Source organism: Sciurus carolinensis, chromosome 3, assembly GCF_902686445.1.
Source record: "Sciurus carolinensis chromosome 3, mSciCar1.2, whole genome shotgun sequence".
NCBI lineage: Eukaryota > Metazoa > Chordata > Mammalia > Rodentia > Sciuridae > Sciurus > Sciurus carolinensis.
In genome coordinates, this window is record NC_062215.1 from 7,785,541 (window position 1) to 7,811,951 (window position 26,411).

Consider the following 26,411-nt stretch of genomic DNA (forward strand, 5'->3'; position numbering starts at 1 on the left):
GTAATAGAACCCTTTCCTGGGCGTGTCACACGTGCAGGACTGGGTCCTCCGGGGTTCTCTTTAGGCAATGCTGTGGTAGGCCCTGCTTATGTAGTTCTTTTAAGCAGGTTCTACATGAGTCAGACTTCTTACAGGCAGGGCCATGCTTGACGTCTTGCCTGCACCTCAGGATCTTAAAGGCACATCCAAAATAGCATTCCAGATGGGGACGAGACAGGCAAATACAGGGCCTCGAGGAGACAGGGCCAGGTGTGAATGTTCAGGGCATGGGGAGCCTTGGAGAAGGCCGTATACTCTGCCCAGAGGCATTCTGACTTGTAAGGCCGCAGCTCTCCTGGTAGACCACGCTAAACTCTGCCCCGAATCCAACACACTTTGCAAAGAAGGGGGCTGGCAACCTTTCCCTGTTCAGAAGGGGGAAATTCTGGAATAACACAAATACGGATGGAGGAAGAGCCAGCCACTTGAGCTTCTGGGTGTCAGCTGTGACCTGCCTGAGGGCCCGATTCTGCCTCTGCCACCCACGTCTGTTACGGGAAGCCCTGATTCCCCAGGCGTGTGGTGCTCTCCACAGGTGACTAGTTCTGAGCGATGCTCCCTTGCTGGAAGCCCATCCTGACCCGATCGGTTCTTCACGCCTGAATTCAGAACCCTACTCTTGTTAAAACCCCTACTGTCTGAGCTGGATGTTTCAGCTGATTTCCCGCCCTCTGAGATTTCTGTGTCTGGTTTCTGTCGAGCCTATTATTTTATATTCTCCGCTTTGTGTCTTCTCCTAAGTTTTTCCTTTGGCATCCCCACGGAGCCCTCGATGTTGACACTGAATGGACAGCAGCGGCCTCTGAGCAGGCCGCTCAGCTCTACCTCGCTCTTCCCAGGATTGCGGAAATCCATTAATTTACACCTGCTGAGTGTAGGCAGTCAACCAGTTATGAATTCATTTAACCACACCAGGCTGCTTTTTAAAAATTGTGTTCATAGTGTCATGAGAATCGAAACGAAGGAAATCCAGATACGGGTGGGGTGTTTTTTTTTTTTTTTTTTAAATCTTTTGTATTTTTCTGGCCTCCCAGTTACAGTTCAATCAAAGGAATTTTGTTGCTCATTTGAAATGTTATTACTAATGAATCCATGCTGGTTTCTCTTGATCATTGTTTCTGTTTTAGAGATGCACGAGCAAGGCATAGAATAACCTGTTGTTTTGGGTTTTTTTTTGGTTTTTTGCACATGATGGTTCACTAGCACTTTCTTTAATTTGGGTCGTCTGTAACCTTTTCTCCATCCTGAAAATCCAGATCTTTTCCCTTTCTGGAATCTATTATTTTCTGTAATTCCTTCTTATTTTACTATTGGTGCTATCTCTAAGCTATTTTGATCCCATATGAAGTGTCCTCATCGGTGGGGGCACAAGTTAGGAATGCTCTGGCTGTAACAACAAAGTTGGCCGACAGTGATGTAAACAGGTGACAATTTGTGTCTCACCCAATGTGAAGCCCAGGCAGTTGTCAGTTCTGGACCGAGCAGATGACCAAATCAAGCACTTCCTGTCGTTCGTTGCCACCATTCCGCCCTGTAGGGTCCATGGTTGAGTGACACAGGATAGCTGCTGTATGTCCAAGCATCACATCTCTGACCCAGACAAGACAGAGGAAGTCCCTCTCCTTGTTAACCTTTCTCCTGGATGGACTGGGGCCTAGATTAGTGAAGAGATGAGTTTCTACCACTGGCCTCAACTTTGCCATCACTGGCTAGAACTGTGACTCGGGCTACCACTAGCCACAGGGAAGCTGGGAGACTGAATGTTTCTAGCCAGACACATCGGTGAACAAACAAAGAATCCTGTTGGTTAGGACAAGGGGAGAATGTTGACTGATGGGTGCTGGCAATGCAGCCACATAGGGCTGGGGATGGCAGTGAGCTTTAAGAATCCCAGTGTTACTGTTGTTGCACATTTATTGACTTCCTTGATTGTTTTCTGGTCCTTTCCAATTTTATAATCGTCCTTCCTGATTGAACAGTTGACCCAATCTGTTATTAACTTCAGCTATTCGATACTGAGCACACTCTGTGTCCTTAGACCTGTCCTTTGTGTGGACACATACCATGGTGGACACATACAGGGCAAATACAGCAGGGGAGCATCTGACAGGAAGCCCCACCCAGATGGGAGCCAGCCCTGGCTTCCTGGGGGAGGGGACATCCAAGCTGAGACCTGAGAGCAGATGAAACAGGGACTGGGTGAGGGAAAAGCAGGCGGGGAGGGATGAGCAGAGTGCCAGAGATTCGAATGGTGACGTGCTCCAAGCCCATGGACTGTACCTGCTACCATGGTGGCCTACAGCAGGTTTGATGGCCTTGGGAACAAAGAGCTGTCCCATGACTCTGTACCTTCAACTCCAGGAAGCCTGAACCCTTGGCCCCTCCTTAGGCCGCAGGGTGCTCCATGAGGGCCTGGGCTGGGGGTCCAGCACACACCTTCCCAGCCACCAAGAAACAATGGGGCAGGGCCCGAGGGGAAACTCAGCATTGAGTGTGCTAGGGTGCCACCATCCTCAGGGTCATCAAGTCACATTCAGGTCCCAGGCCACCTGATTCCAGTCTTACCTGTCCTCACCCTTGAGAGTTCAGTTCATCCCGCCACTCTGGACCCCAAACCACTTTTAAATCTTAACCTCCACTTCAGCACCCCCTTCACGGTCTTATTGTGGGGGGAACAGTTGTGACAAACACCCAACCGTCTTGACCACTGTAAGTGTGTGGTTGGTGCAGGTTGGTGGGCCACCACCAGCACCCAGCCCTCCAGAACGCTCCTCCTCCTCCTGTCCTAATGCCACTGCCGAACCCTGGCTCCTCTCTCCTCTCACCCCAGCCTCTGGCACCCACTATTCTGCTCTCTGTGTCTATGAATCTGACTTTGCTGAGGACCTCACATAAGTGCAGTGACAGTCTTTGTCCCTTGTTGCACTGGGCGGGTTGTCCTCGAGGTTCCTCCGTGTTATAGCGTGTGCCAGAATTTCCTTCCCCTTGGGGTGTGCAGAGCCTGCCCTCTGGATGGACGTGTTCTGTTCCATCATTCATTCCTCAATAGACTTCTGGACTGTTCCCAAAGCGACTGTGAATGTGCTGCTGTAAACTCTCATGTACACATAAATGCCTCTTAGAAACCCTGCTTTCAGCCCCCTGGGTCACACCCAGGAGTGGACTGGCTGAATCACGTGGAAGTTCTCTTCAGTGTTTTGAAGAACTACCATATTGTTTTCCATAGTGGCTGCTCCATTTAACTTCCCCACCAACAGTGGCCCTGTTTCTGCACGTCCTTGCCACCATTCGTCCATTCCTTCCTCCTCTCTGTCTCTTTTTGTACCAGCCACAACCTAATGACCCACACTGCCATAAAAACCATGCCACGCTCCACCTGCTCTGGAGACACCCACTTCTGCTTGGCACCTCCCTCTAGGAAACCTAGGAAAATCGTGTGTGCCAGGTAGAGGAGTGGCGCTCCTCGGTGGTGACCGTGGAGAGCAGCAGCCTGTGTCTCCGGTGGCGCCTGCTGGGAGATGAAGCTTGCCATGGGAGGGGGCCACCCCTGGGCGGGCTTCTCGGAGCCAGGGCCCATCTCTCCTGGGAGTGTTGAGGATCAAATCTGACAAGAGTGAAGAGGCCTGGGGGCCCTGAGCTCCTTGCTGGCTGAGCTGCATATTTTATTAATGTCTGGCATTTACACTGGACTTGGGATGTGCCCAGTGTTTTGCAGTGACGTTTGAGATCATCCTCCCTGTCCGCTTGCTGGCGTTTGGCCGACAGTCACTGACCTGTGGCGAGTTCCACTTGCCCAGCTCCTCCACTCACTGCGCCTTCCTGCGTTTTAGGTTAGTTTGAAAGACACAGTTGCTTGCTCCTGGTGGGCTTGGTCCTCACTCCCGCTGTCTAGCCTCTGCCGGTCCCTGCGCTGCCCCAGGGCGTCACTTCCCGACTTCCTAGTCCTTCCTCACCCCTCATCCACTGACCTTCCTCTTTATTAACACTTTCTCACATGGTCTCCTTTAATTGGTTTCTCGACAAACTCACGCACCTTTTCTCATGTCCCTCTGGGACCCCTGGCAGCTGTTGGAAACCAGGCGCCCTCATTCTTTCTCCTGCTCCATGGTTCCCTGCTGATGCTCCACCCTGAGCAGGGCAGGCTGATGGAAGCCAGGCTGCTGATTTTCCCTGACAAACCAGCCCTGCCCAACCCTCGGGCTGTCCTGAGGAGACAGTAAAGCAGGCTCTGTGGAGGGGCGACCTGTGCTGTGGCATTCCGGCTCCTGTTTAGACTTTGGTTTCCATGGGTGCAAAAGGCATCTGAGTCTATGTCCACCAGGGCCTGTGTGCAGATCTGCGTATGTCCACGCACATTTGCACATGCACGCACACCCTCCCACTGCCGCCTTGCTGTAGCCCGGGGTGTACACCAGCACACACCTTGTACGTTCTCTCTTGCTCACGTCATCACGCACGTCTATGCGCATCACTTCTGACCTCGCACACCATCAGGCATATCTATGCGCGTCAGTTCTGACCGCGCACGCCATCACGAACACCTATGCGCATCAGCTCTCACTGCGCACGTTATCATGCACGCCTATGCGCATCAGTTCTCACTGCGCATGCCATGACGCACGTCTACGTGCGTCAGCTCTCACTGTGCACATCATCAAGCATGCCTATACACGTCGGCTCTCACTGCGCACGTCATCACACACGCCTACACACGTCAGCTCTCACCGCACACGCCATGACGCACGTCTACGCACGTCAGCTCTCACTGTACACATCATCACACATGCCTATGCACGTCGGCTCTCATTGCGCACGCCCCTTCCCCCTCCTCCGGTTGCTGCGTCGGATGTGCGAGCTCACACCTGTGCACACTCCCCTCTGCTTATGTTCTCCCTGCATCCTGTATGCACGTGAGCGCATCCCTGCACGCGGTCCCTTTTGTGTGCGTCTCAGCTGCGCCCTGCACGTCTGAGATGGGCTGTTCTCGAGGGAGGCTCTGTGCCTCCTGGCATGTGTCCCCTGGCTGCTGCCCATCACGCTATGTGTTTCTGCTTAGGAAGTAGCCGTGTGAGGACCAGCCACTGAATCACTTTCAACTCTGTTGTGCTGTTGTAGCCTAAAAATCGATGCACTGACTTTATTATTCCTGCACCCTTCTCTTCCCCTTTGCCTCTTCTTCCATCCTCTAGAACCTCGCTGCCAAGTTGAAGCCATAATGTCTTGAAATGAAATTTCACATTTATCAGAGAGGCCTGTTAGGGAAACTGGTATGACTGCAGAGTCGTCCTTTTTACCTATCTCAGCAGCCTTACCTGTGTCTATGAACATGCTCCAAAAGTGATGGATTATCAGACACTAAGGAGAGCCTACAGAACAAAAGAGAATTAATAAAAAAGTAAAAAGGACAGCCTATTCCAGAAAACAAAACAAAACAAACAAACAAACAAACAAAAAAACCAAATAACCCAGGAGACAAAAAGAAAAGATTTTAAAAATTCTAAATACATTCAGCCCAATCCTCAAGAGAATATGTATTGTACCCACAAAAAAAGAACAGACTATGATGAAAAAGGAATAATCAGGAAATTTAAGAATGAGTTCTTGAAAATGAATGCTATTATTGCCAGTGTAGGCTTTATTAGAATGTTATAGTTACATATAGCAGTTGGGTTCATTTTGACAAGATCAATGTATAGAATTTGAGGTACTCCTTTTCAAGCCCTGTTCCTCCCCCATCTTTCCCTCTCCACCTCCCCATCCTCTCTCCCCCATTCTCCTTCCTCTACACTCCTGATCTTCCTTTCACTGTTTTACTTTGTTTATTTCTTGATTTCTAAATATACAAAAGGGTAGGATTCATGGTGGTATATTTACATATGCATATAGTGTGGTTTTATTAAATTCATTCCTCCCCTTTCCCATTCCTCCTCCCTCCTTTGCAATCTCCTGCTTGTACTCCACTAGTCTTCCCTATAACTTTATGATATCTGATTTCTCCTCTTCTGTGCCTTTTTCCCTTTATTTTGCTCTGACTTCTGCATATGAGAGAAACCATTTGACCCTTCATTTTCTGGGACTGGTTTATTTCACTTAGCATGATGTAGGCCATTTCCATCTATTTACTGGCAAATGCCATAATTTCATTCTTCTTTATGATGGAGTAAAACTCCATTATACACACACACACACACACACACACACACACCACATTCTCTTAATCCATTCACGTATGAATGGGAATCTGGGCTGGTTCCATAATTAGACTATTGTGAGTGGTGCTGCTATAAACTTTGATGTGGGTATATTGCTATAGTATGCTGATTTTAGATCTTTTGGTTAAATACCAAGGGATGGGATAGCTGGGTCGTATGGTAGCTCCATTCCTAGTTTTTTGAGGAATCTCCACACTTCTTTCCAGAGTGGTTGTACTAATTTGCAGTTTCCCCCCACATCCTTGCCAGTATTTATGATCATTTGTATTCTTTTTTTTTTTTTTGCGGTACTGGGGATCAAACTCCGGGCCTTGTGCTTGCGAGGTGAGAACTCTACATTTGTATTCTTGATAATTGCCATTCTGACTGGAATGAGATGAAATCTTTGTGTAGTTTTCATTTGTATTTCCCTGATTGCTAGAGATGTTGAATATTTTTTAAAAACATTTTTTAGTTGTAGACAAACACAATACCTTTATTTTATTTATTTTTGTATGGTGCTGAGCATTGAACCCAGTGCCTCACATGTGGGAGGCAAGTGCTCGAATACTGAGCCACAACCCCAGCCTAAGATGTTGAATATTTTTTAATGTATTTATTGGACATTTGCATTTCTTCTTTTGATAAATGTCTGTTTAGTTTTTTTTTTTTTTTTCCCATTTATTGACGGGGTTATTCGTTCTTTTGGTGTTAAGCTTTTGACTTCTTTGTATATTCTGCATTTTCGTCACTGTCAGAGGAGTAGCTAGCAAAGATCTCCTCCCATTCTGGAGGTCCTTGCTGCACACTCTTAGTCATTTCCTCTGCTGTGCAGCAGCTTTTTAACTTGATGGCACCCACTTATTGATTCTTGATTTTATATCTTGAGCTTCAAGGGGGTCTTGTTAAAAAGTGGATCCTGCACCAGTGTGGTGGTGTGTTGACCCTCTAAATAAAATAAAGGTATTGTGTCCAGCAGTTGCAGCTTCTGGTTTAATTTCTTAGTCTTTGATTTGACTTTTGTGCAAGACGAGACATGGGATCTAGCTGTCCTTCTTCTACACACGGACGTCACGTTTTCCCAGCAGTATTGTTTAAAGGCTCTCTTCTCTCCAATATATATCTTGGCTCCTTTGTCAAGTACCAGATGACTGTAAGTATGTGGGTGTGTCTCTGTGTCTTCTATTCCGTTGGTCTTTGTGCCTGTTTTGAGGCCAGTACCATCCTGTTTCTGTTACGATAGCTCAGTAGTATGATTCGAGATCAGGTATTGTGATGTGATGCCTCCTGGAATAGAATGTTCCGAAAGAAAGGCCAAACTGGTCATTTGGAACGTTAAATAGAAAAGAATCCTCCAGTTCCCAGACACAGTGTCAAAGATGTAGAATGACAGGTAGACAGGGAAGTTTTTCCTAAGCTGAAGAAAAGCAGCCTCGTAGATTCTGATGCCAAGCAGGAGGCGCGAAGAAGAGATCACTTGTCTTGGTAAGCTCCAAAATTCCAGAATCAAAGGGAGAAAGCTGAAGGACTTCCCAAGAGAAAAGTTAGTTCAACTACAAGGAAACGAGACTCAAATGACCCCCAGATTCCTCCGTGAGAACAGTGGAATCTAGGAGTCGAAGGGACAAAGCCCTGGAGGTATGAAGGAGAGGTGATTGGAGGCCTCGAATTTTGTATCTAGTTTAACTGTGAAGCCACAAGGCAAGATCAAACTTATTTTTATATAGGAAAGGATTCAGAGGTCTATCACCACACATTCCCCATGGGTGTAAGGGCTTCACAGGATGAAGGAGGCACACAGCAAGGGACGGAAGGGTGGCTCCTGAGTAGCCAGATTCACAGGCAGATGCAGAGGGAAGGGCCAGGGTCGCCAGGCTGGGGAGAGGAGCGGGGAGTTGGGTTTGACAGGACAGTTAAAGGGTCTTGGGGCTCGATGGTGGTGGAGGCCACACAACCCACCGAAGGCCATGGACAGTTCTCTTGGATGTGGTCAGTTTTATGTGATGTTTATTTTACCACATTTAAAAGTAATAGGGAGGGAGGAGGGAATTAAGACCTAGAAGATGGGGAGATGGCCAAAAAGTGTCCAGAAGGGATCCCCTGGGCCTCGATCCTGGGGACTATGGGAAGATCCGAAAGTCTCAGGGCCAGTTTTATTTTTTTTTCTGAGTCGGTGCAGAATACAACATAGACAAAGGGTATCTATAGAACAGCATCAAATGCTGTAGCTTGATGCGTGAAGCAGGGACCAGGGGTAGGAAGAAGGCGGGCCGTGTTGCCCAGTGTTTAGAAGGACTCAAGAGATTAAAACTGATGAAGAGGAGAGAGTAGTGTTACCAACGCTCTTTAAACTAAAGACTGATGAATTGAAAACCAGGTGTGGCTATGCTCACTAGCCAGGCATGACGGTGCATGCCTATAATCCTAGTGACTCAGGAGGCTGATGGAGGAGGACCACCAGTGGAGGCCAGCCTGGGCAACTTAGTGAGGCTGTGTCTCTAAATAAAAAATTTTAAAAGGTCAATAGGGGTTGGGATGTAGCCCAGTGGTAGAGTGCTTGCCTTGTATGCATAATGCTCTGGGTTCAATCTCCAGTATCATTGGAAAAAAAAAAAGAAAGAAAGAAAAGAAATGAAAACAAGTTTAAGTCGCAGTGGTATTCATCAGAGAACTGAGTCAGAAATGGTTAGGGCAAAAACAGAAAGCCAACTTTATCTCTTGGGAGAGCTAGGGATGGGGAGTCGGGTTAGGGAAGTTTATCTGTTGGGGTTTTCTGATCACGTCTGTTGATTGGTTGGTTGGCTGATCTTTGCCAAGTGTAGGTAGATTGCTTTAGTTAAAAGGTTGTGTCACTTTAAAAGGCTATGCCATTTTTTAGTTTCAAAGTGGGAATCTGAAAAGAAGTACTTTATATGCCTAAAGACTTAGAAGGAAATCAGAGGGAGAAAGATGCTCAGATGTGTGAGATGACAGCCTGGAGGCCGTGACAGGGCTGGGGAGGGTCTGAGCAGGGGACGTCCCCAGGGAGGGTAGCGGGCAGAGCAGGCAGCCTGGCGGGGCTCGGGCACCAGTCCCTGTCCCCACAGGGCTGAGCCAGAGCCGCGTCCAGGGCTGCAGAGAGGACTGAATTCAGTGCACACGGCACACCCCGAAGGCTGTCCAGGCCCCTTTCGGGAGGCTCAGGTAGGACGTCAGGCCTTCCAAGTCCGTCCCTCTCCTTCTGGTCCAGTTGGGCCTTTGGAGCCGCCCAGAGAGCCCTCGGTCTTCTGTCTCCACACTTTGAACGCGTCAGGAACCATCTCCATCCTTTCTGTGCCCCAGAGTTGATGCCAGTGTGCGTTTCTCAGCCTTCCCCTTGGCGTGAGCAGCACAGCCAGGGCCCCAGGGGGGCACCCTGAGGAGCCGCAGGCTGCCACCCACCTCCTGGCAGCCCACCTGCTGGAGTAAGACGAAGAAGGCGACAGCTCCTGTTAACCTGGGGCCAGGGAAGAGCCCCCACCCCAACACAGGCATCGCGGAGCCGCAGAGAAGAGGGATCTGAGGCCGGGGCCCTTCCTGCCTGGGCGCCAGCCCTGCTCCGTGGGAGTCAGATACCCGAGTGATGAATGACCTGCATCCCGGGCTATTCATCATGCCGAAAGAACTGCCAGAGTCTAATTTGATTCCTAGTCCTCCAGTGGGGTTAAGAAAAAAGCCTTTCCTCCCATTTTGTTTAGGTCCTCACGACCATGAGAATTCCAGAAACAGCCAGCGGGGCAGGGGAGGCCGGGGTCACCACAGCGGACCCTTGCACATGTGATCAAGTCACCTGGGAGGCCACCTGCCCTCTGACGAGCCAGCCTGTCCAGCCGGGGACTCAGCCTGCAGTGCCTGAAATCAGGGGAGGAAGAGCGGAGGTCAGCTACCGCCGGCCTCCCGAGGGGCTGCAAGACCCTCTGGGCAGGGTGGCTCCAGAAGTGGCTGTTGGTTCCCAGGGAGTGCAGGTGGATGGCACCGCAGGCCAGGCGAAGGGCAGACTTGCCCCAGCCTCCCCCTGGAGAAGAGCCCCCCATGCTTCCCTTCCATGCCCCAGCAGAACGCAGCTGGGGACCGCATGCCTTTGGCGTGAGGTGGGGTATGGGGAGCCCTTCCCCACTGACTGGGTGGGGGACAGTGCTTAGCAAAACCTCCATCTGCAGCCCCTGCTTCTCAGAGAGACTGGAGAGCCCACCTGCCTGTGCTGCCTGAGGCCCACTCACCATGGGACACTCATCTGGGGAGAAATAACTCCATTCTGACCTCACTGCTCACTGCCTAGAGTCTGCAGAGCCTCCTCACATCTGCAGTGTCTCAGGTGGCCAGCGCCCTCGAAGCCCCCAAAGCGCACTGTTGCTAACTTACAAGGTTCCCCAGAACACAGCCCTGTCCTCAGACCCCAGCAGCCAGTGACTCCCTGGGGCCGTGGCCTTTGGAAACGAGGAGGTAGCCCTGCGATTGGTCTGGTTCTGACTCGGAAGCCAGGGGCCTTTGTGGCACGGTGGGTTGAAAACCAGCTCTACCACTGAGTTCCTGGGTAGAACACCTGGGATGTTCCAGATTTCACAAAAATCCCCTGCTGGCAAAACGGAGGGAATGGCGAGTTTTCTGTGACTTCCACCACGGCTTCTCTTCTGCAGGTCCCGAGTCAGAACTCACTTGTTGCCCAGGTGGTATAGACCTTTAATCCTCCGTGCCTCAGGAGGCTGAGGCAGGAAGATCATGAGTTCAAAGCCAGCCTCAGCAACTTAGGCTCTAAGCAACCTAGTGAAACCCTGCCTCAAAATAAAAAGTAAAAAGTGCTCAGTGGCTTAATGCCCCTGGGTTTAATCCCTGGTACCGCCCGCCCCCACCAAAGAATTGAGTTAAATTCAGCTTTCCTGGAAATCACTCTTCATCTGTCCCAACACTTAACTTCATCCAATAGGAACAGCAGGGCTAGTCGTGCACACTAGAATACTGAATCAAGAAAATTAACCCTGGGAGGGTCCTTTCTGCCCTTTGTCCAACCTTTCCCAGGCCCCTCAGGGCTTCCTGAGGGATACCCAGCTGGTTCTACCAACATTCTAGTTAATAAATGTATAATCTGATCAGAGTCCCTTGCCTTCCTGATTTCGCTTCCTGCCGGCCAGGAGGGGTTATCAGCTCATCGCGGGGCAGACACGCTCTGCGGAAGGCTCAGCTGAGCTGCACCGAGGTGAGCTGTGGCCGGGCCTGTCCATCCTCCCAGTGAACCCAACAAGCCAGGCCCCCCTACTGTGGTATCATGCGACACTGCACTCTTGCCTAGCTTTCTGTTCCCCCAAAGCCTAGCACCAGTTCCCAGGCAGGCAGGGACAGAGAAGCCATCAAAGGCAAGACCCCCACTGCCAAGGGGACCCCCTGATGCAACTAGGGGCCAACATCCCCCGTCCCCCATCCCCAAGCCCCGCCGCCCCCTCCTGCAACAGATGCCCCAGCCTGGTTATTTTTCTGTCCTCCAATGAGGCCTTGTTGGGACTCACTCCTGTCACTGAGCCCATGTTTGGTGCTGAAGTGTCATCTGGCTGGAAGGGACCTTGCGAGGCCACCCCCTCCATCCTTCACCCACCCTTCTCTCCCCGTCACCGTCTTCCCCAGGTGGAGTAGCCCGCCCCCAGAGACCGTTCCCGCCCTTGTCTTTCCTTCAGTGGTTTAAGCAGGTGTTTCAAAGCCACGCTGCCTCAGGAGGATGGTTTTTCCTTGCCCTACATCCCTCCGGCTGTTCTTCCAGTCGTTTTCTCTTACTCCGTCCTCAGTGGAGATGGCAGTGACTAAGCCCCTCCAGTTCACGTCATTTCTCACTCACCCTTGGGCCCTGGTGGTGCTGGTGGTGGTGGTTAGCGTGTTTCATTTGTATTTAGGCTCTACAGGATGTTCACTGCTATCTTAATTTTCATATTTTTAAATCAAGGAGGAAAAGTCAGCTCCGCCCCGCATTTCCTGCGTGGCCTTTGCGTTGACATTTCCTCGGCTGTTTTTGGCCGTGAGTTCTAGAACTGACATCACGAGCTCTTCAGTCGGAGGCCCAGCTGGAGATTGAACAGCACCAAACAGGAGGATGCAGTGGTACCCATCAGTACATGTATGCAAACACCGGCGCAGGCGCAGGACAGAGGACTGTGACCTCGCAGCTGCACGGGAGGGAGACCCGAGCTTCTAATTAGCTGGGAGTCCAGCAGGAGTCCCAGAGGGAAAGCCATGGCTGGGGGAGGGCATTCGCGAGCTGCAGTGAGCCCTTCTGAGTCCAGATCAAGGGAAATGGCAGCCCCACAGATTCAGTCTGGGTCTGACCACCCTGGGACAGACATGTCTCTTTTAGCCCAACTCATGTGGAATCTTCTGACAGCTGGGCCCATCCCAGGCTTGGAGAGAAGGCTGTCCCATGCAGCTGGGAGGGACAGGGTCCACCCCAGCAGTGGGTGCAACTGAACCAGATGGCTTCTCCAGCCTTCCCTCCTGTCTCTGTTACCACACCCGTGACCTCCAGCTGCCATGCTCTGCATGTTTGTGTCCCTCCGAGAGTCATATGCCAAGGTCTCAGTCCCCAAAGCAATGCTGTTAGGAGGCTGTGCGGAGGGGATTAGGTCTTGAGACTAGAGCTATGTGGATGAGATTAGAGGCTTCAGAGAAGCCCCCTCACCCTCTCTACCAGATGCAGACCCAGCAAGGAGGCACCGTCTATAACCAGGACACCAAATCTCACAGTGCCCCCATCTTGGACTTCCCAACCTCCAGAACTGTGAGAAACACATTTCTGTCATGTGTAAGCTATGCAGCCTGTGGTGTTTTGTTGTAGCAGCCCAAAGGAACTAAGACATCAGTCAAAGCCAAGATGGCGCCAATGTCGGTGTTTCAGAGACTGGCAAGAGAGACCCGCAAGCTCTACCCCATGCCTTTAAGCAAAGAGCTTGTAAGACCTCAATTGAAGGAGAAGATACTTGTTTGCAAGCCTTTATTTTCCTACCCACCTACTTAAACTGTGAGAATATTCTAGAATCATTTACATTTTTGGAAGAGAGGACAACTGTGGAGGGCGGAAGGCCTACCATGTTCCCACAAGTGGTTCTGAGCCCTGGTGATTGTGGGTCTCCCCGCCCCATACCCAGGGGACATTTGGCATCTTCTGGAGACATCTTTAATCGTCACCACTAGAACAGGGGGTGCTACTGGTTCCTAGTGAGTTCGTGCCAGAGATGCTGCTGAACATCCTACATTGCCCAGGATCGTCCCCCACCACAAAATGTCAGCAGCGGAAAGCTCCGATCTGGACGTTTCACTCGGCACAGCCACGCCGAAAGCACAGCAGAGTCGTCCTGTGTACCAGGATCTGAGCCTGGGTCTGTCTCAAGGAAAGGCCTCTGTGTCATTCTTTCCCATAGCAGAGTCACCAGAGGGCTGGAGTCGGAGGATGTGCAGTGGCGGGAGGCAGGTGTGCCCCTCTTCCGGCCCCAGGAGAGGGCTGCCCGGGCTGCGTCAGGGCTCAGTGGCAGCTGGCGCTGGAGATGTCCTGCCCTTGCCATCAAGGACCTGCCAATCTTGGTCCAGCAGTTCACGTCCCCTCTCGTTGTGCCAGGGCTGCTGGCGGTAGCTGTGAAGGGGCCACGGCTCACTAATCCATTCCAGTCACATAGTCTTCTCGTCTTAATTACCTTCCTAATTTGCACTTGCGGTGGGGCACCTGGGAGACCAGTGCCAGTCGGCGTTTTAGCTCCGCGCATCCTGCACCCGGCGGGCCCCTTCCGCCATCTGTTGCTCTTCAGTGTCTGCCTGCTTTATGTCTTTGATTTATGTTCAGCCTATGGGTGTGATTTGTCTTAGCTCCTCAACCATTTGGCTCCCAGATACTGCTCCACCTTGGGACTTGGTGACCTTCTTCCCCCGCTTTACCTCTTCCTCCTCCTGCCCTAGCTCAATCCAGGGGGAGCCTGGGTTGGCTGCCTCCAGGTCAGGATGTGCTTTAGAGGCAGTCGGTTGAGGCTCCCTTCCCTGGTTCAGTGGAGAACAGACAGGAAGGAGGTGCCCCTTTGCCCACCATCACAGAATGCGGATCGATGGCAGGTCCCCTGCTGTTGTCCTGGCGCAGGTTATGGTGCAGACCAGAGGGTCGATGCGTGCGCTGTGTTCTGTATCTCTGCTAAGCAGAGAGATTCAGATGCCAGTGCTTGCTGTTCTCAGGCACATGTCACCCCTGGGGGAAAGCCACAAGCTTAGGTCAACCAAGGGGACTGCCGAGGACCCTTGGGGGACAGGCCTGGCTCTGTCGCTCCACGGCTGTGTCACTTTGAGCAGATCCTTTCTGGAGCTATGGTGAGCATTTGTAGGTCAAAGTGCTTGGGCTGCATGCTAAACAACTCACTGGGGTTATTTTGCTAATTAACATAGGTTCTGTTGCTCTGGGCTGCACAATCATTTACATTAAAATGACTAATTAGAGGGAAACTTTAACAAAAGGGCCAACCAGCTGTTGTTTATAGTTTAAAAGAGCACATTTTCTCAAAGGAAGGGATATGCACATCTGGTGTCAGGAAATGCCTTGAGTCCCTCCCTGGCTTTTGACACCCACCTCCCCTGGGGGAGATCTTCATCCTGGAGACCCTCTGTTACCATGGGAGTGGGTCATGGCATTGGCCACGTTGGTGCAAAACAGACCTGAGAACAGCAGCTTTGTAAACAGTGGGCCCCTCGAATGTAGGAGGCTGGCCAGGAGCATCTTCTAACTCCCTGTTCTCCTGACCGTGGGTGTGGCCATCACTGCACCAAGGAGGCCTCTGGCTCCCTGGTGGAGTTACAGGGCTCCAGCCTTGGCAATCCTTTCTCACCCAGGTTCTGCTGATCAAGCCAGAAAGATTTCAGACTTGTCACTCCGAGTAGCAGGCACAAGCTTATTGAACAGCCAGGAAAAGGGAAAGAGGGTCCTGCCCTGGTATTGAGGGCCATCTTGGACAAGATGGCGCCTGGCAATGAGCCAAAGGGCACTGGGTACCAAAATAAGGAAGTACCCATAAAGGTTGCTTGCCTACTAGTTCCTTGGAGACTTATGACGTGTTGACGCCAGGCTCTAGAATTGGCTATCTAATATCATGCCGCACGTGGACAGCTCGTGATCCATATAGTGCTATGCTGACATTCCTCTGCATGCTCTCCTGCGTGAGAGAAAGCTTTGCTATAATTGGCTGATAAGTTAGGAGCCTGCAGGGAGGAGAAAGGGAGAGGGTAGTAGAAGGGAGATAAGGCAGAACAAAGAAGGCAGAAAAACAGAGAGGACGTAATAAATCTGGTCAACTAAAGATTGGTGGTGTCTCCTTTCTCTGCACCGGTTCCGCTGGACGGAACACCCTGGCTCAACTTTTGACTTTTGACTGACAGGAGGATGCTCTCAGACTCTCAAGTCCCCACTGTGCATGGGAGCGCTAGGTCACTTTGGCCCATGCTGACTGGTTCTAATTGGAACCTGTTCTTACAGATTTTATGGTTAGAGGGAATTGTCCTTATGTCCCCTAGTCCTGGGATCTGGTCTGTGTAAAGTCACAAAGTTTCCCCACCCCTAGTTCAGGACAACTTATGTTCTTCTCAGCAGCATTCCAGGCCTGCATTTCTCTTGCAACTAACAGGTGGTTTGCTGAGGAACGTCACATATCCTGTTCACTTAAGCCAGGCAGGGCTGCAGGTATATTGCTTAAAAAACAAACAAACAAACAAAACAAAACAAAAAAAACCAAACACATGGACCCAGTTTATAGAACTAGTCCCTTAACCTCTTGTTCCCACCACTCACATCTGCCTGTTCCCTGTGAGCGGGAAGTCTGCCCGAACCCTCAGACAGACCCCTTCCACAGCCTGTCCTGAAATCTTAGAGTATTGTGTGTGTATCCAAACCTCACTCTGGGGTTGGGGCTTCTGTGTAGTATCCGCTCTTGGAAAGAATTTCTGGAAGAGATGGAGAGGAGCAGACAGCTAGAGAACAAGGGCCCCGGACCTCAGAATCGGAACCCACCTAGGCTCTTGGGCCCACTCCCTTTCACTCTGCTCGCCTGGAGGTGAGAGTTCCCTCCCACAGTTCAGGTGTCAGGAATGCTACCCAGTGCCTGGCCCACAGAAGGCCGCCAGGCCCCCACCTTCCAGGGGTGAGAACCCTGGGCAGACTAGGATCTCAAAACAAGACCTAATTTGGAACCCGAAGTCACCCTAGAGGAAAACCTTGACAAATGAGGACTCAGCAGATGGACAGCCATTATGATGAATTGACATCAGGTCCCTTAAAGATGAATTAAAATGAATACGATTTTAAACCCTTAACGTTGGGCAGGCCATATAGCCCACCTGGTAGAGTGCCTGCCTCTCATGCTGGAGGCCTGAGTTCGAGTCCCCAGCACTGTGGGATTGTGGAAATAAACCCTTAACGTGGAAAAGCCTGTCTTGCTGGCAGCTCTGACCTGGCTGGCTTCCTTCACCTCAGAGGTTGCTGGGGGAGTGTCGGGGGCCCTCTCTGGCCTGCTGTCACGTGCTTTATACTTGCTGGAGACACAGTCCAGGAGCCTGAGAGCTGCTGTGTGGTTTCAGAAAGAACCTCCTCCCCATCATGTGACTTCTGAAGCCAGAACGGCCCGAGTCACACCGACTGGTCTCAGGGATGTCCACCAGTTCTACAGTCCTAGAACTCTGCGTTCCAGAAGAAGTCTGGGAAGGTCTTGGATGGGGAATCAGAGTTCCACATTCTCAACCAGCAGGCAACCTGTGGTGACAGTAGCCCCATAAGGCCCAAGAGGAGATGGGGCACAAAAGTCAAAGTGAGGCCAAAGGGAGCCCGTCACACCTTCACAGGGTCTTGTGGCCCAAGTCTGGGCCACAAGGAGATCTTTCTCCTTAACCTGGGACAATCAGAAGCAGCCTTCCTGTCCTCACGTGCCTCAGGGGTCAGGTTTTACAGTCCCAGTGTCCTGGGACTCCAACTAAAGAGGACACAGGAAAGAAACATGTCAAAGAGACGGCGAATCTTGGAAAGCCCCTCTCGCTCAGGAGGCTTTGGCCTCTTCCCTGTTCAGCAAAAAGCTCCCCTCTGCTGGGCGTGTTGGCCCACACCTGGAATCCCAGAGACTGAGGCAGGAGGACGGAAAGTTCAAAACCAGCCTCAGCAACTTAGCAACAACCCATCTCAAAATAAATAGGGCTGGGGATGTCACTCAGGGTTAAGCACCCCTGGGTTCAATCTCTGGGACCAAACAAATGGTTCCCCCTGGTCCTTTAGAAAAGCCCTTGGTCTGACCTGACAGGGCTGGAAAGGCTCAATCAAGAACATGGTTTGCCTTAACTTCCTTCCTGGGATATAGGTAAAGTGTCTGGAGGGGCTCAGTCACTTTGTAACTATGAGGACCTGACTGGTCTCCAATGACGTCCTTGTGCTTCTATCTGAATCTTGGACTCTGTTGCATGAGCTGATAAGCAGAAGCCCCGCACATCCAGGTCGTCAAACTCTGTTGAAGGGCGGGCTAGTAAACATTTTAGGATTCCAGGACATTTGGTCTGTTATAGCTACTGATTTCTGCTTACATAGTATGAATTCTGTGGTACATAAGTCACCAACTAATGAGCCTGGCTGTGTGGCAATAAAAATTGGTAGACACTAAAATCATAATGTCGTAGAATTATCACGTCATGAAATACTATTCTTTGATTTTTTTAAAAAAACTATTTAAAAATCATTTTTAGTTGGCAGGCCAGAAATTTCCCCATCCCGACCCCAGAACTGCTGGCGAGACCCTGGTTTCCGCTGCAGCTGGGTTGATCTTGTGTTCCAGGCGCCTTAGGCAGTCTGGCCCAACACAGTGGTGATGGCCATGTTCCCGTTGGGAAAATGATTCTTAACCTGTCGTGTTTTCTTCTGTGTGTGTTTCTTTCAGAGGGTCTTGCTGTTGGAGTTGGATTTGGGGCTGTAGAAAAGACAGCATCTGCCACCTTTGAGAGCGCCAGGTGAGTCAGCGGGTGCCTGCGGATGTGCTTTTTGCCCAGGTGAGCTGCCTGGTCCTGATGGTTATGTCCCCCACTGGGGACAGGGAGTCAGGCATGAGGTCACACCTGTCAGAGGTCCTCAGTCAAAGAAGTGGGTTTGTGCCATTAGCTGTCTAATGGGTGACCATTTTGAAGACAGAACGTGTTTATAACCGTGTTATAATCGCAGGCTGTATTCAGTGTGTGACCAAAGACAAAGGTGTAACAGGGGCAGCAACTGATGATCTGATGTCTCCCTGTGTCCTCAGCCCTCCCTTCCTGTCTCTCACTGAGCTCTCCTGCTTCCCGGAGGACACCCTGGTGTTTCTCACCCTTGACCCGTTCTTGAACATCGGTGACCCTGGGGCTCAGTCTCTAGAGCCTCCTTTCCCTCCATTTAGCATCCGCTCCCTGGGCAACCTTCTCCATTCCTGGGCCTTCTTTTCTGTCTGTCAGGCTCCAGCCGAGACGTCTCTCCGTAGTTTGCTCCTCTGGGTCTGCTCCCTCCAGGCCCCTCCGTGCAGTGTTCCCAGGATCCCCACACCCGGCATTTCCCTGGTTGATTTACTGTCTCCATCTGCTGCTGGGTGGGACCTGCCTCTCCTCCAGGGTTCCCTGTCACCACCCTGCACCCAGCTGACCAAGCCAAAGCTCCTGTCCTCCTCCACACCTTGTTTCCCCACCCTGGTAGACAGTCCTTGGGCCCCGTCCCTGCTTCTCCTCCTCCACCGCCCTGAGTTAAGTGGGGCCTTCACCAGGGCACAGCCGTGGGATCACACGAGTCCCTCAGAAGCCAGGCAGGGCAGCTCCACCAAGGAGCTGCAAATGCAAAGGTCCTCAGGGCACCAAGAGACGAGGACAATGAGTGGGGACAGTGAGCGGGGTCAGCTGGGTGCAGGCCTCTGGGAGCAGCGGCGTAGCTTTAGCTGCCTGTGCACTTTCTACATCCCTGGGAGTTGATAATCGCCTAGACGCCATTCAAGTCAGGCGGCTCGCTCCACGCCTTCAGACTGGGACAACTCCCAAATGTTCTGCCCCCACCCCAAGGAAATGGCTCCCCCTCCTCCGACAGTCAGCGCTGTGCCTGCTGGCCCTGGTCATTGGGAACCACTTACTGATGCAACCCCATTTCCACCCTCCCTGGCTGTGAACTGACGTGGGGCCCTGGTGTGCCCCAGAGGGACGTGTTGACACCAGCCGGGTGCGTCCACGTCCCTGCCTGTTCCGTACGACCCTTCCCAGTCGGTCCCGGAATTCTGAGCCTCCGTGTTGAGGCTCCACGAGGCCCTCAAGTGTGCGTGCTGCATGTCCCAGGTCCAGGTGTACCTCTTCTCCACTCCCCACGCCCATCTCTTGGTCGCAGCCATTTCCTGAACCCTCGTCTTCTGCTTCATCCTGAAAAGGATGCCAATTGTCCAAATCAGCCGAGGTGGCAGATGGGGAAGGAAGGGCCTTTAGAATGTTAGAAATGTCACCAAAAACAAGGCTAATGATGACTCAGAACGCCCTGCAGACGGCTCTGCAAGCACAGGGCGTGGGGGGGGGGCACTGGGCTCTGCCCCCCGGCGCAGCCTCTTTGATCTTGACTTCATTAGACCGAGAGGAACTTCGGAGTCAGGCAGCACGCAGTGGGCTGAGGGGCCCCCAGGGGCTGACCTTATAAGCTCTCAAAGGCCAGGTCCTCCCAGAGCCCAGGAGCTGGCACAGGCCACACAAGCTCTGCGCCCACAAGTGACAGCCCTGCCGCAGGCATTGCGCTCACAGGCCGGGCCGGTTCTGGTGGCACCATGTCCCCCGTGACATCTCCACGTCAACTCTGATATCCCTCTATCTGTCACCTGCACTTTCTGCTAATCTTGATGAATATTTCTGAAGGAACTGGAGCAAAAAACACTTCTGTCCCCGTTCCTCCCTTCCTCCCAGACACTCCCAAGGTCACACAAGTCCCCGGTGGGTCCTCCACCTGGGCTTGGGCTTGGCCTTTCCAGCCACCGAGACCCTCTGCTACATGGGCATCAGGCCCAGGGAGCCCCCACAGCTGGGGGGTGCAGAGTTCTGGAGCTCTTCTGCCATGTGTCACTGTGTACTCAGAGTGTGGCGGGTCCCTGCAGTGAAGGCGACAGACAGGGAATGGGGAGGAGCCCTCTCCCTCAGCAGACCCCGCTCTTCAGCCACCTCCCCCACTTAGGAACCCACCTGTAGGTTGTGACCTGGCTCCTTCCCTGCTGAAGGCCTGTGATCTTACTCATGTGACAGATTCAGGACGGCCCCGGGCAAACCTCACTAGCCTTCAGCTCACGCTACACTCTGGCTTCATGGGAGGCGAGAGACCAAGGGCAGTGGCAAGTGAGACCTTCCTACCTGGGCAGCCAAGAGGTGAGGCCCTGGAACTATGGGCTGGACAGAGGCCCTGCTGTCCTGTAAGCAGGGGGTGCTCAGCCCAGCAGGTGGTCGGGCCAGTGCAGTGCCTGTTCCTACAGTGAGCTCAAGGGATGCAGCTTCCCGTTCTCCCATCATGCTGGTGCTTTTGAGCCAGTGTTCATGTGTGGGGTCCAGAGAGGCAGGCCCTACAGAGATGAGGAGGGCCGCCGTGTCCTTACGCAGAGGTAGCGTCTTGCCATAGGACCCCATCTGCAGCTCCAGGATGAAACTTTGGCTCCGTACCTTGTGTCGAGTCCCTGCCAGGTGCTCAGTTCACTCCTGTTGGAGTAAAAGAAGGCAGTCACACTGTGAGGTGGTCACAGTGGACGGGCAGCTCCATTAGGGAAGCCAGCAGTGAAGTCACGATCCTCAGCGTGAGCAGGGCAGCACCAGAAAGGGCCATCGTGACTTAGAGCACCAAGCAGGAGGATGCCGCGCCCGCTCCGTCTGCTCCCAATCTCCTGGACCCATTCGGCACTTTGCGTAGGGGCTCACTAAGGCTGCAGGTGCTCAGCTCTCTTCATCTCCACTCGCTCATTCATTCCTCCCTCATTCTTTCCTTCGCTATTGAGAGAGTGCAGCTGTGTGTCCCACGTTGTGCATGGTCACTGCAGAAAACATGGTTTGTAGCTCTTCCAAGAAGCTTAAAGTGTGTCACTAATACTTCCAGCAACATGGCGAATTCAACTGATGTTGATGTCACACTACACGTAAATTGAGGAACAAACCTGGCTTATACACAGCCAAGGACCAAGAAGGAGGAAGAAATGCCATATGCTGGTGATAAAGGGAGGAACCAAAGGCAGAGCAGTCACATATAGATTCATGTGGATGAAGACATGGCCTTGCCCTTGGGAGACAGGGAACTGAAATTGTTCTGGCATAAAGACCAGGGCTTGGAGGCACTATGTGGCAACAAAACTCCACCCACTGCTCAGGAGCTTGCTCATGGAACTTGCCCTCTTCCAGGATCTTGGATGGAGAGATAGGGTGTTGAATATGGTCAATCATCTGCAAGAAATCCAGACCCATGACCTGCATCGGTCAGGCAAGACTTTATATACTCTTATCTTGTCCCAGAAATCTCAAACACAGAAATTAACATAAAAACTGTTCTCGGATTGTTGAACAATTTTCAGGGTTTTGCAAGAACAAACCTAAAGCCTCTTCCAAGGGACCCTCCCACTAACCAGGGTCACCAGATGCCTGGAGGTGAAGAGAGCAATTCCTAAGTAAAGATAAGATCACACTAAAGCAAAAAATAAAACAGGGACAAATCTCATAAGGAAACAGATTACCACTGAGGCAAGATCATATCCACAAAACTACAGAGACATAAAATAATATGAGAAAGACATCAGACAAACCCAAGTCGAGGGACAAAATACCTGACCAGCCTCCTCAAAACTCAAGATTGTCAAAACCAAGGAGTCTTAGAAACTCACAGTGCAGAGGAGTCTGAGGAGACTAAATGCAAGGGCTGTCCTGGATGGGGTCATGGCAGAGGAAAGATGTTAGAGGAAACTAGTGAAGTCTGAGTTCACTGTGGAGTATAGTTAATAGTCATGTACCAACACAGGTTCTCTGATTGAGACAAACATTTGACCGTCTGTAAGATGTTAACAAGGGGGAATAACCAATAACATATATATGGAACTAGACACAGGGTGTATAGAAACAGTTTATACTAACTTTGAACTTTTCTATATAACTAAAGCTAATCTAAAACAAAAATTTTATTTAAAAGAAACTATGTGAGGCTACAAAATGAGAAAGCTTTTTGATATTTAATAAAGGATGGCAATTATTACAATGAAATAGCTTTCCCAAAGAACAGACAGATTTAAAAGATGAATCAAATAGAACAGTTTAAAATGAAAAAATACAGACATTAAAATGAAAACTCAGTAGAATGGTTAACTGATGAGATGCAACTGAAGGTAGAATTAATGAAGTGAATGACTGGATGTGAGGAAATCACACAGCAGGTGGCATAAAAAGGCAGAGAGGTGGCGCTGTGAAAGATAAAGACATAGAAAAGAGAATGAAAATTTAATATTTTCTAAGAGGAATCACCAAAGGAGAAATCAAGAAAGGCAAGGGTAATAGCAAAGAGTATTGGATGAGAACTTTTCAGAAATGGAAAAAGACTGAATGTCACACAGTGAACACTGTCCAATCGTCACGTAGATATGCTTACCTTCAGAGCACCATCCAGCAGGAGAAACTCCAGAGGGAGGTGGATTCCCTGCACAGAAAGGACAATTAGAAGGACAGTGGACTTAGCACTAGCAGAAGACCAGGGACTGCTGTCTCCAGAGTGCCATAGGAAATGCACTGGACAGAAAATGGCCAGCTTTCTCTTGTGGCCCCAGATGACTTGGGAGCCAGGTGACCTCTGTCACAACTATGTGACCCTGTCATGGAAGTACCAAAGTAGACTCAGATGGCCCCAGTACAAGTGTATTTCCCAGAAACAGACAGTGGACCTGTGCTATCCTTTGCCTATCCCTAGTCTAGGTCATGATCTTGCGCTGAGTTCAAGTTTACCACTCATTGAAACCTTTGCTACGGGATCTATGTAGAAGATACATCAAGAGGAAAGGGAAAAAAAGAAGTTATTTAAAAATATGCTAGTGAGCATAAAGGGATAATTATACTAATAAGAAAGGGGGTAGGATGAAGAGAGAGCAAGGGTGAATGAATGAATGGAAGAGAAATGCAGAAATAAGCTGGAGTAACTCAGCCATCAGACGATTGGACTCATCTTTCAAAAGACACAGGTTTGGATTTTTAAAATTTTAGTTATGTGTGTCCCACTAAAATGTGATGTGGAAAGGTTGGGAAAAAGGGAATCAAAAAAGATCCAGGGCAAATGCTAAGGAGAAGAAAGCAGGCGTTCCAGTCTTAGTAGTGGACAAGGTGAACTGGAAGGCAGGAAGCCACAGAAGGAATGAAGGCCAATTTGGCTCAACGACAAGGGGAGCTGGGCTTGGAAGCCCAGGGCCATCCTGCGTGTTTATGCAGTGTGAGCTTGAGCTGTTTAACGGGGAAAGGGTCCGAACCACAGGAAGAAGCACCAAGCCACGGTGACGTATGGGAGCGTAATGTCGCTCTCCAATACCTGTAGATAACACAGAGAAAAGGTGGATAAAACATACCCAGCAGATGTGACCCCCACTCTGTGAACCCCAACCCAGCAAGTAGAAAACACTTTCTGCTAAAGCACACCTCTGCCTATTTCCCGAGGTACAAAGAACACCCACCCCAGGATCAATGTCATTCGGCCATGTTGCCTGACCTCAGTGTGATGTAATTGGAAACCAATAACAGAAGAGGGAGCCAGAAGAACTTGTTACCCCCACGTACCCAGGGTGAGAAATGGACGCCAACTTAGGATGCTTCCACTTATGACTTTTGGACTTCGCGATGGCACAAAAGCATTCAGGAGAAATTGCACCTTCGATTTGGACCTTTTCCTGAGCTGGCCTGGTCCAGTTCTCTCTAAAGATGCTGGACAGTGACACGGGCCGCAGCTCCAGCCAGTCACAAGGGGTAGCAACTTGTGCCTGTGGTGCACTGTGCTGCCAAGCTGGGACATGGGTCAGGCGTAGAAAGTTCTCTCTGATTTAGGGTATTTTTGACTTACACAAAGTAATTATAAGTCGGGAGCAACTGTACATGAGAACACAGCTCCCTTAGCCACACAGAGGGTTCTGTTCATTTAGTGCAGGGATCATCATACTCTTGTCCATGGGCTAAATCTGGCCCAATCCTGTCTCTGTAAATAAAGTTTTATTGAAACACATGCACCTGGGTTTGCTTACATATTGTCCGTGGCTCCTCGTGTGTTATAGTGGCTGAGCCAGTAATTGTCACAGAAATCTTAAGACCACAAACCTAGCCACGCTTGCTATCTGACCCTTTACAGAAAGCTCATAGACCCCTCATTTAGTGGACACAGTCCAGTGTCCTAGCCCAGACTCACAGCAAACACTCGGATGCTAACTCCTTCCAGGGACCTCTCGCTGGGCCCTGTGTGTGCAACATCTTGAAGTACAGACGTTCTCATTGCTCACCTGTGGCTTCACGGCCATCTCGAGAGAAGACCTCAGTAAAAAGTGATGTTCCACAAAGCCACTGTCTTTTCTTCCCATGTGAGGAGCTTCTCTCTGATCCAGAAAGGAAGCAGGCTCCTGCCCGGTCAGCGTGTGGCTGCTGCCACCTGCCGTCCAAAGCCTGCCTTCCTCACCTTCGCAGAGCCTCGGGGTCCCTGTCCTCAACCCTTCCACCCTGTCCACCTTCTGTGCTTGCTAGGTCCACCTGTGTTGAGGTGTCCCCTGAATTAACCAAGATACCCAGGCAGTCTGTAGCCCAAGGGAAGGAGTTTTTCCTTTCTGTTCTGGTCCCAAAGCAATTCCTTTCCGTTTCCACCAGTTTCTTCGGACCCTGTGTCCTTGGTGCTTTGCTAGTTTTCCTTTCTCAAGCGTCATCATCTCCAAAGCACGCATTCTCCAGCCTGAGCAGTGGGGACCCTCTCCAGCGTGTTCTCTGGAGAGGAGGCGTCTCCTCAGCTCCCACTTAATGGTGGACATGGTTCAATGCAGTGGAGACAGCAGGTGACTGAAGCTTAAACATGCTGCTTCACACACCACCTCCTGTTTGAAGCTTTGACTCAGAGGCATCTGTATCCGTGGACACACCTTGACTGACAGGGGTAGCTGGCTACAACCTTTGCGCTGTTCCGTGGACAACTCATGATGCACATCCCCGAGATTCGACTGGAAGTGTCCTGAGTGGCCCAGCCAGCTGAGGCTGCCCACCACCCAGACACTTAGTAAAGCAAGCCTGGCTGGTCACCCTGCATTTAGAGCTAATAGCACTCATTAAATTACATGTGGAGACATCAAAACCAATTTTAAAGTATATGTCTCCTTCCCAGGTCAAAGAGTAAAGATCATAAATCAGATGAATTGTTTTCCCTGGCTAGCAAAATACATATGTTGGTATATTACCAGTCACTTAAGATAGCAGCCATTAGTTAACTAGGCCACCATTTATTAAGACACATAAATGGCAAGAGACATTTCCCTGGCCATTAATCAACATTAGCCAGTCAGTGAGTCTAAAATGTGTAGATATATCATAGACGTGTGACTCTCTCTCCAAATAGACCCCTGCTTTATTCCCAGGAGACTCTTGAAGATATGGTCACAAGTTATATATAAAGAGGTTAATAAGGCCAGCTGTAGTGGCCACTCCTGTAATCCCAGCTACTCAGGAGGCTGAGTCAGGAGGATCGCCAGTTCAAGGCTAGCCTCAGCGACATAGTGAGACCCTACCTCAAAAGAAAACTAAAAAGGCCTGGGGGTGTGACTCAGTGGGAAAAGCCCCAGTAGTAAGACAGAAAAAGCGTCAGAGAAGGGAATCAGGACATTCTGTTGTGTGGGGGAGAAGTCTCAGAGAGCTCAAACGCACCCTTCAGATCCTCAGTCACCCAGCATCTACCCACACCAGATGCCTCCCTCCACACATCCAGGCAGCAAGGCCCATGATGCCCCAGACCTCCCTGGGAGACCCTGCCTTCTTCCAGGTTGCTCCTGCCCTCTGACTTGGTCTCACAGCTCCCAGCCCAGCCTCCCTGATCATGGTCCCCAGCCTGAGCACGGGGGTCCCAGCTCTAGGCACTTGGGCTGGGAGATGCCCCCTTGCCTTCCTCCAGCCACCCCACGCTTTCCA

At 50.9% G+C, this 26,411-nt stretch overlaps 1 protein-coding gene across 10 annotated transcripts in view; it reads left to right on the top strand.

Annotated features, from left to right (window-relative positions):
* The window catches only part of Slc39a11 (solute carrier family 39 member 11), a 397,212-nt gene that overhangs the window by 315,803 nt on the left and 54,998 nt on the right, over nt 1–26,411 (top strand). For all 10 annotated transcript variants that reach the window (XM_047544191.1, XM_047544190.1, XM_047544193.1 and 7 more), the window contains one exon: nt 18,164–18,233. In XM_047544191.1, coding sequence (XP_047400147.1) covers nt 18,164–18,233 — 70 coding nt within the window. The remainder of the gene's footprint in view (nt 1–18,163; nt 18,234–26,411) is intronic.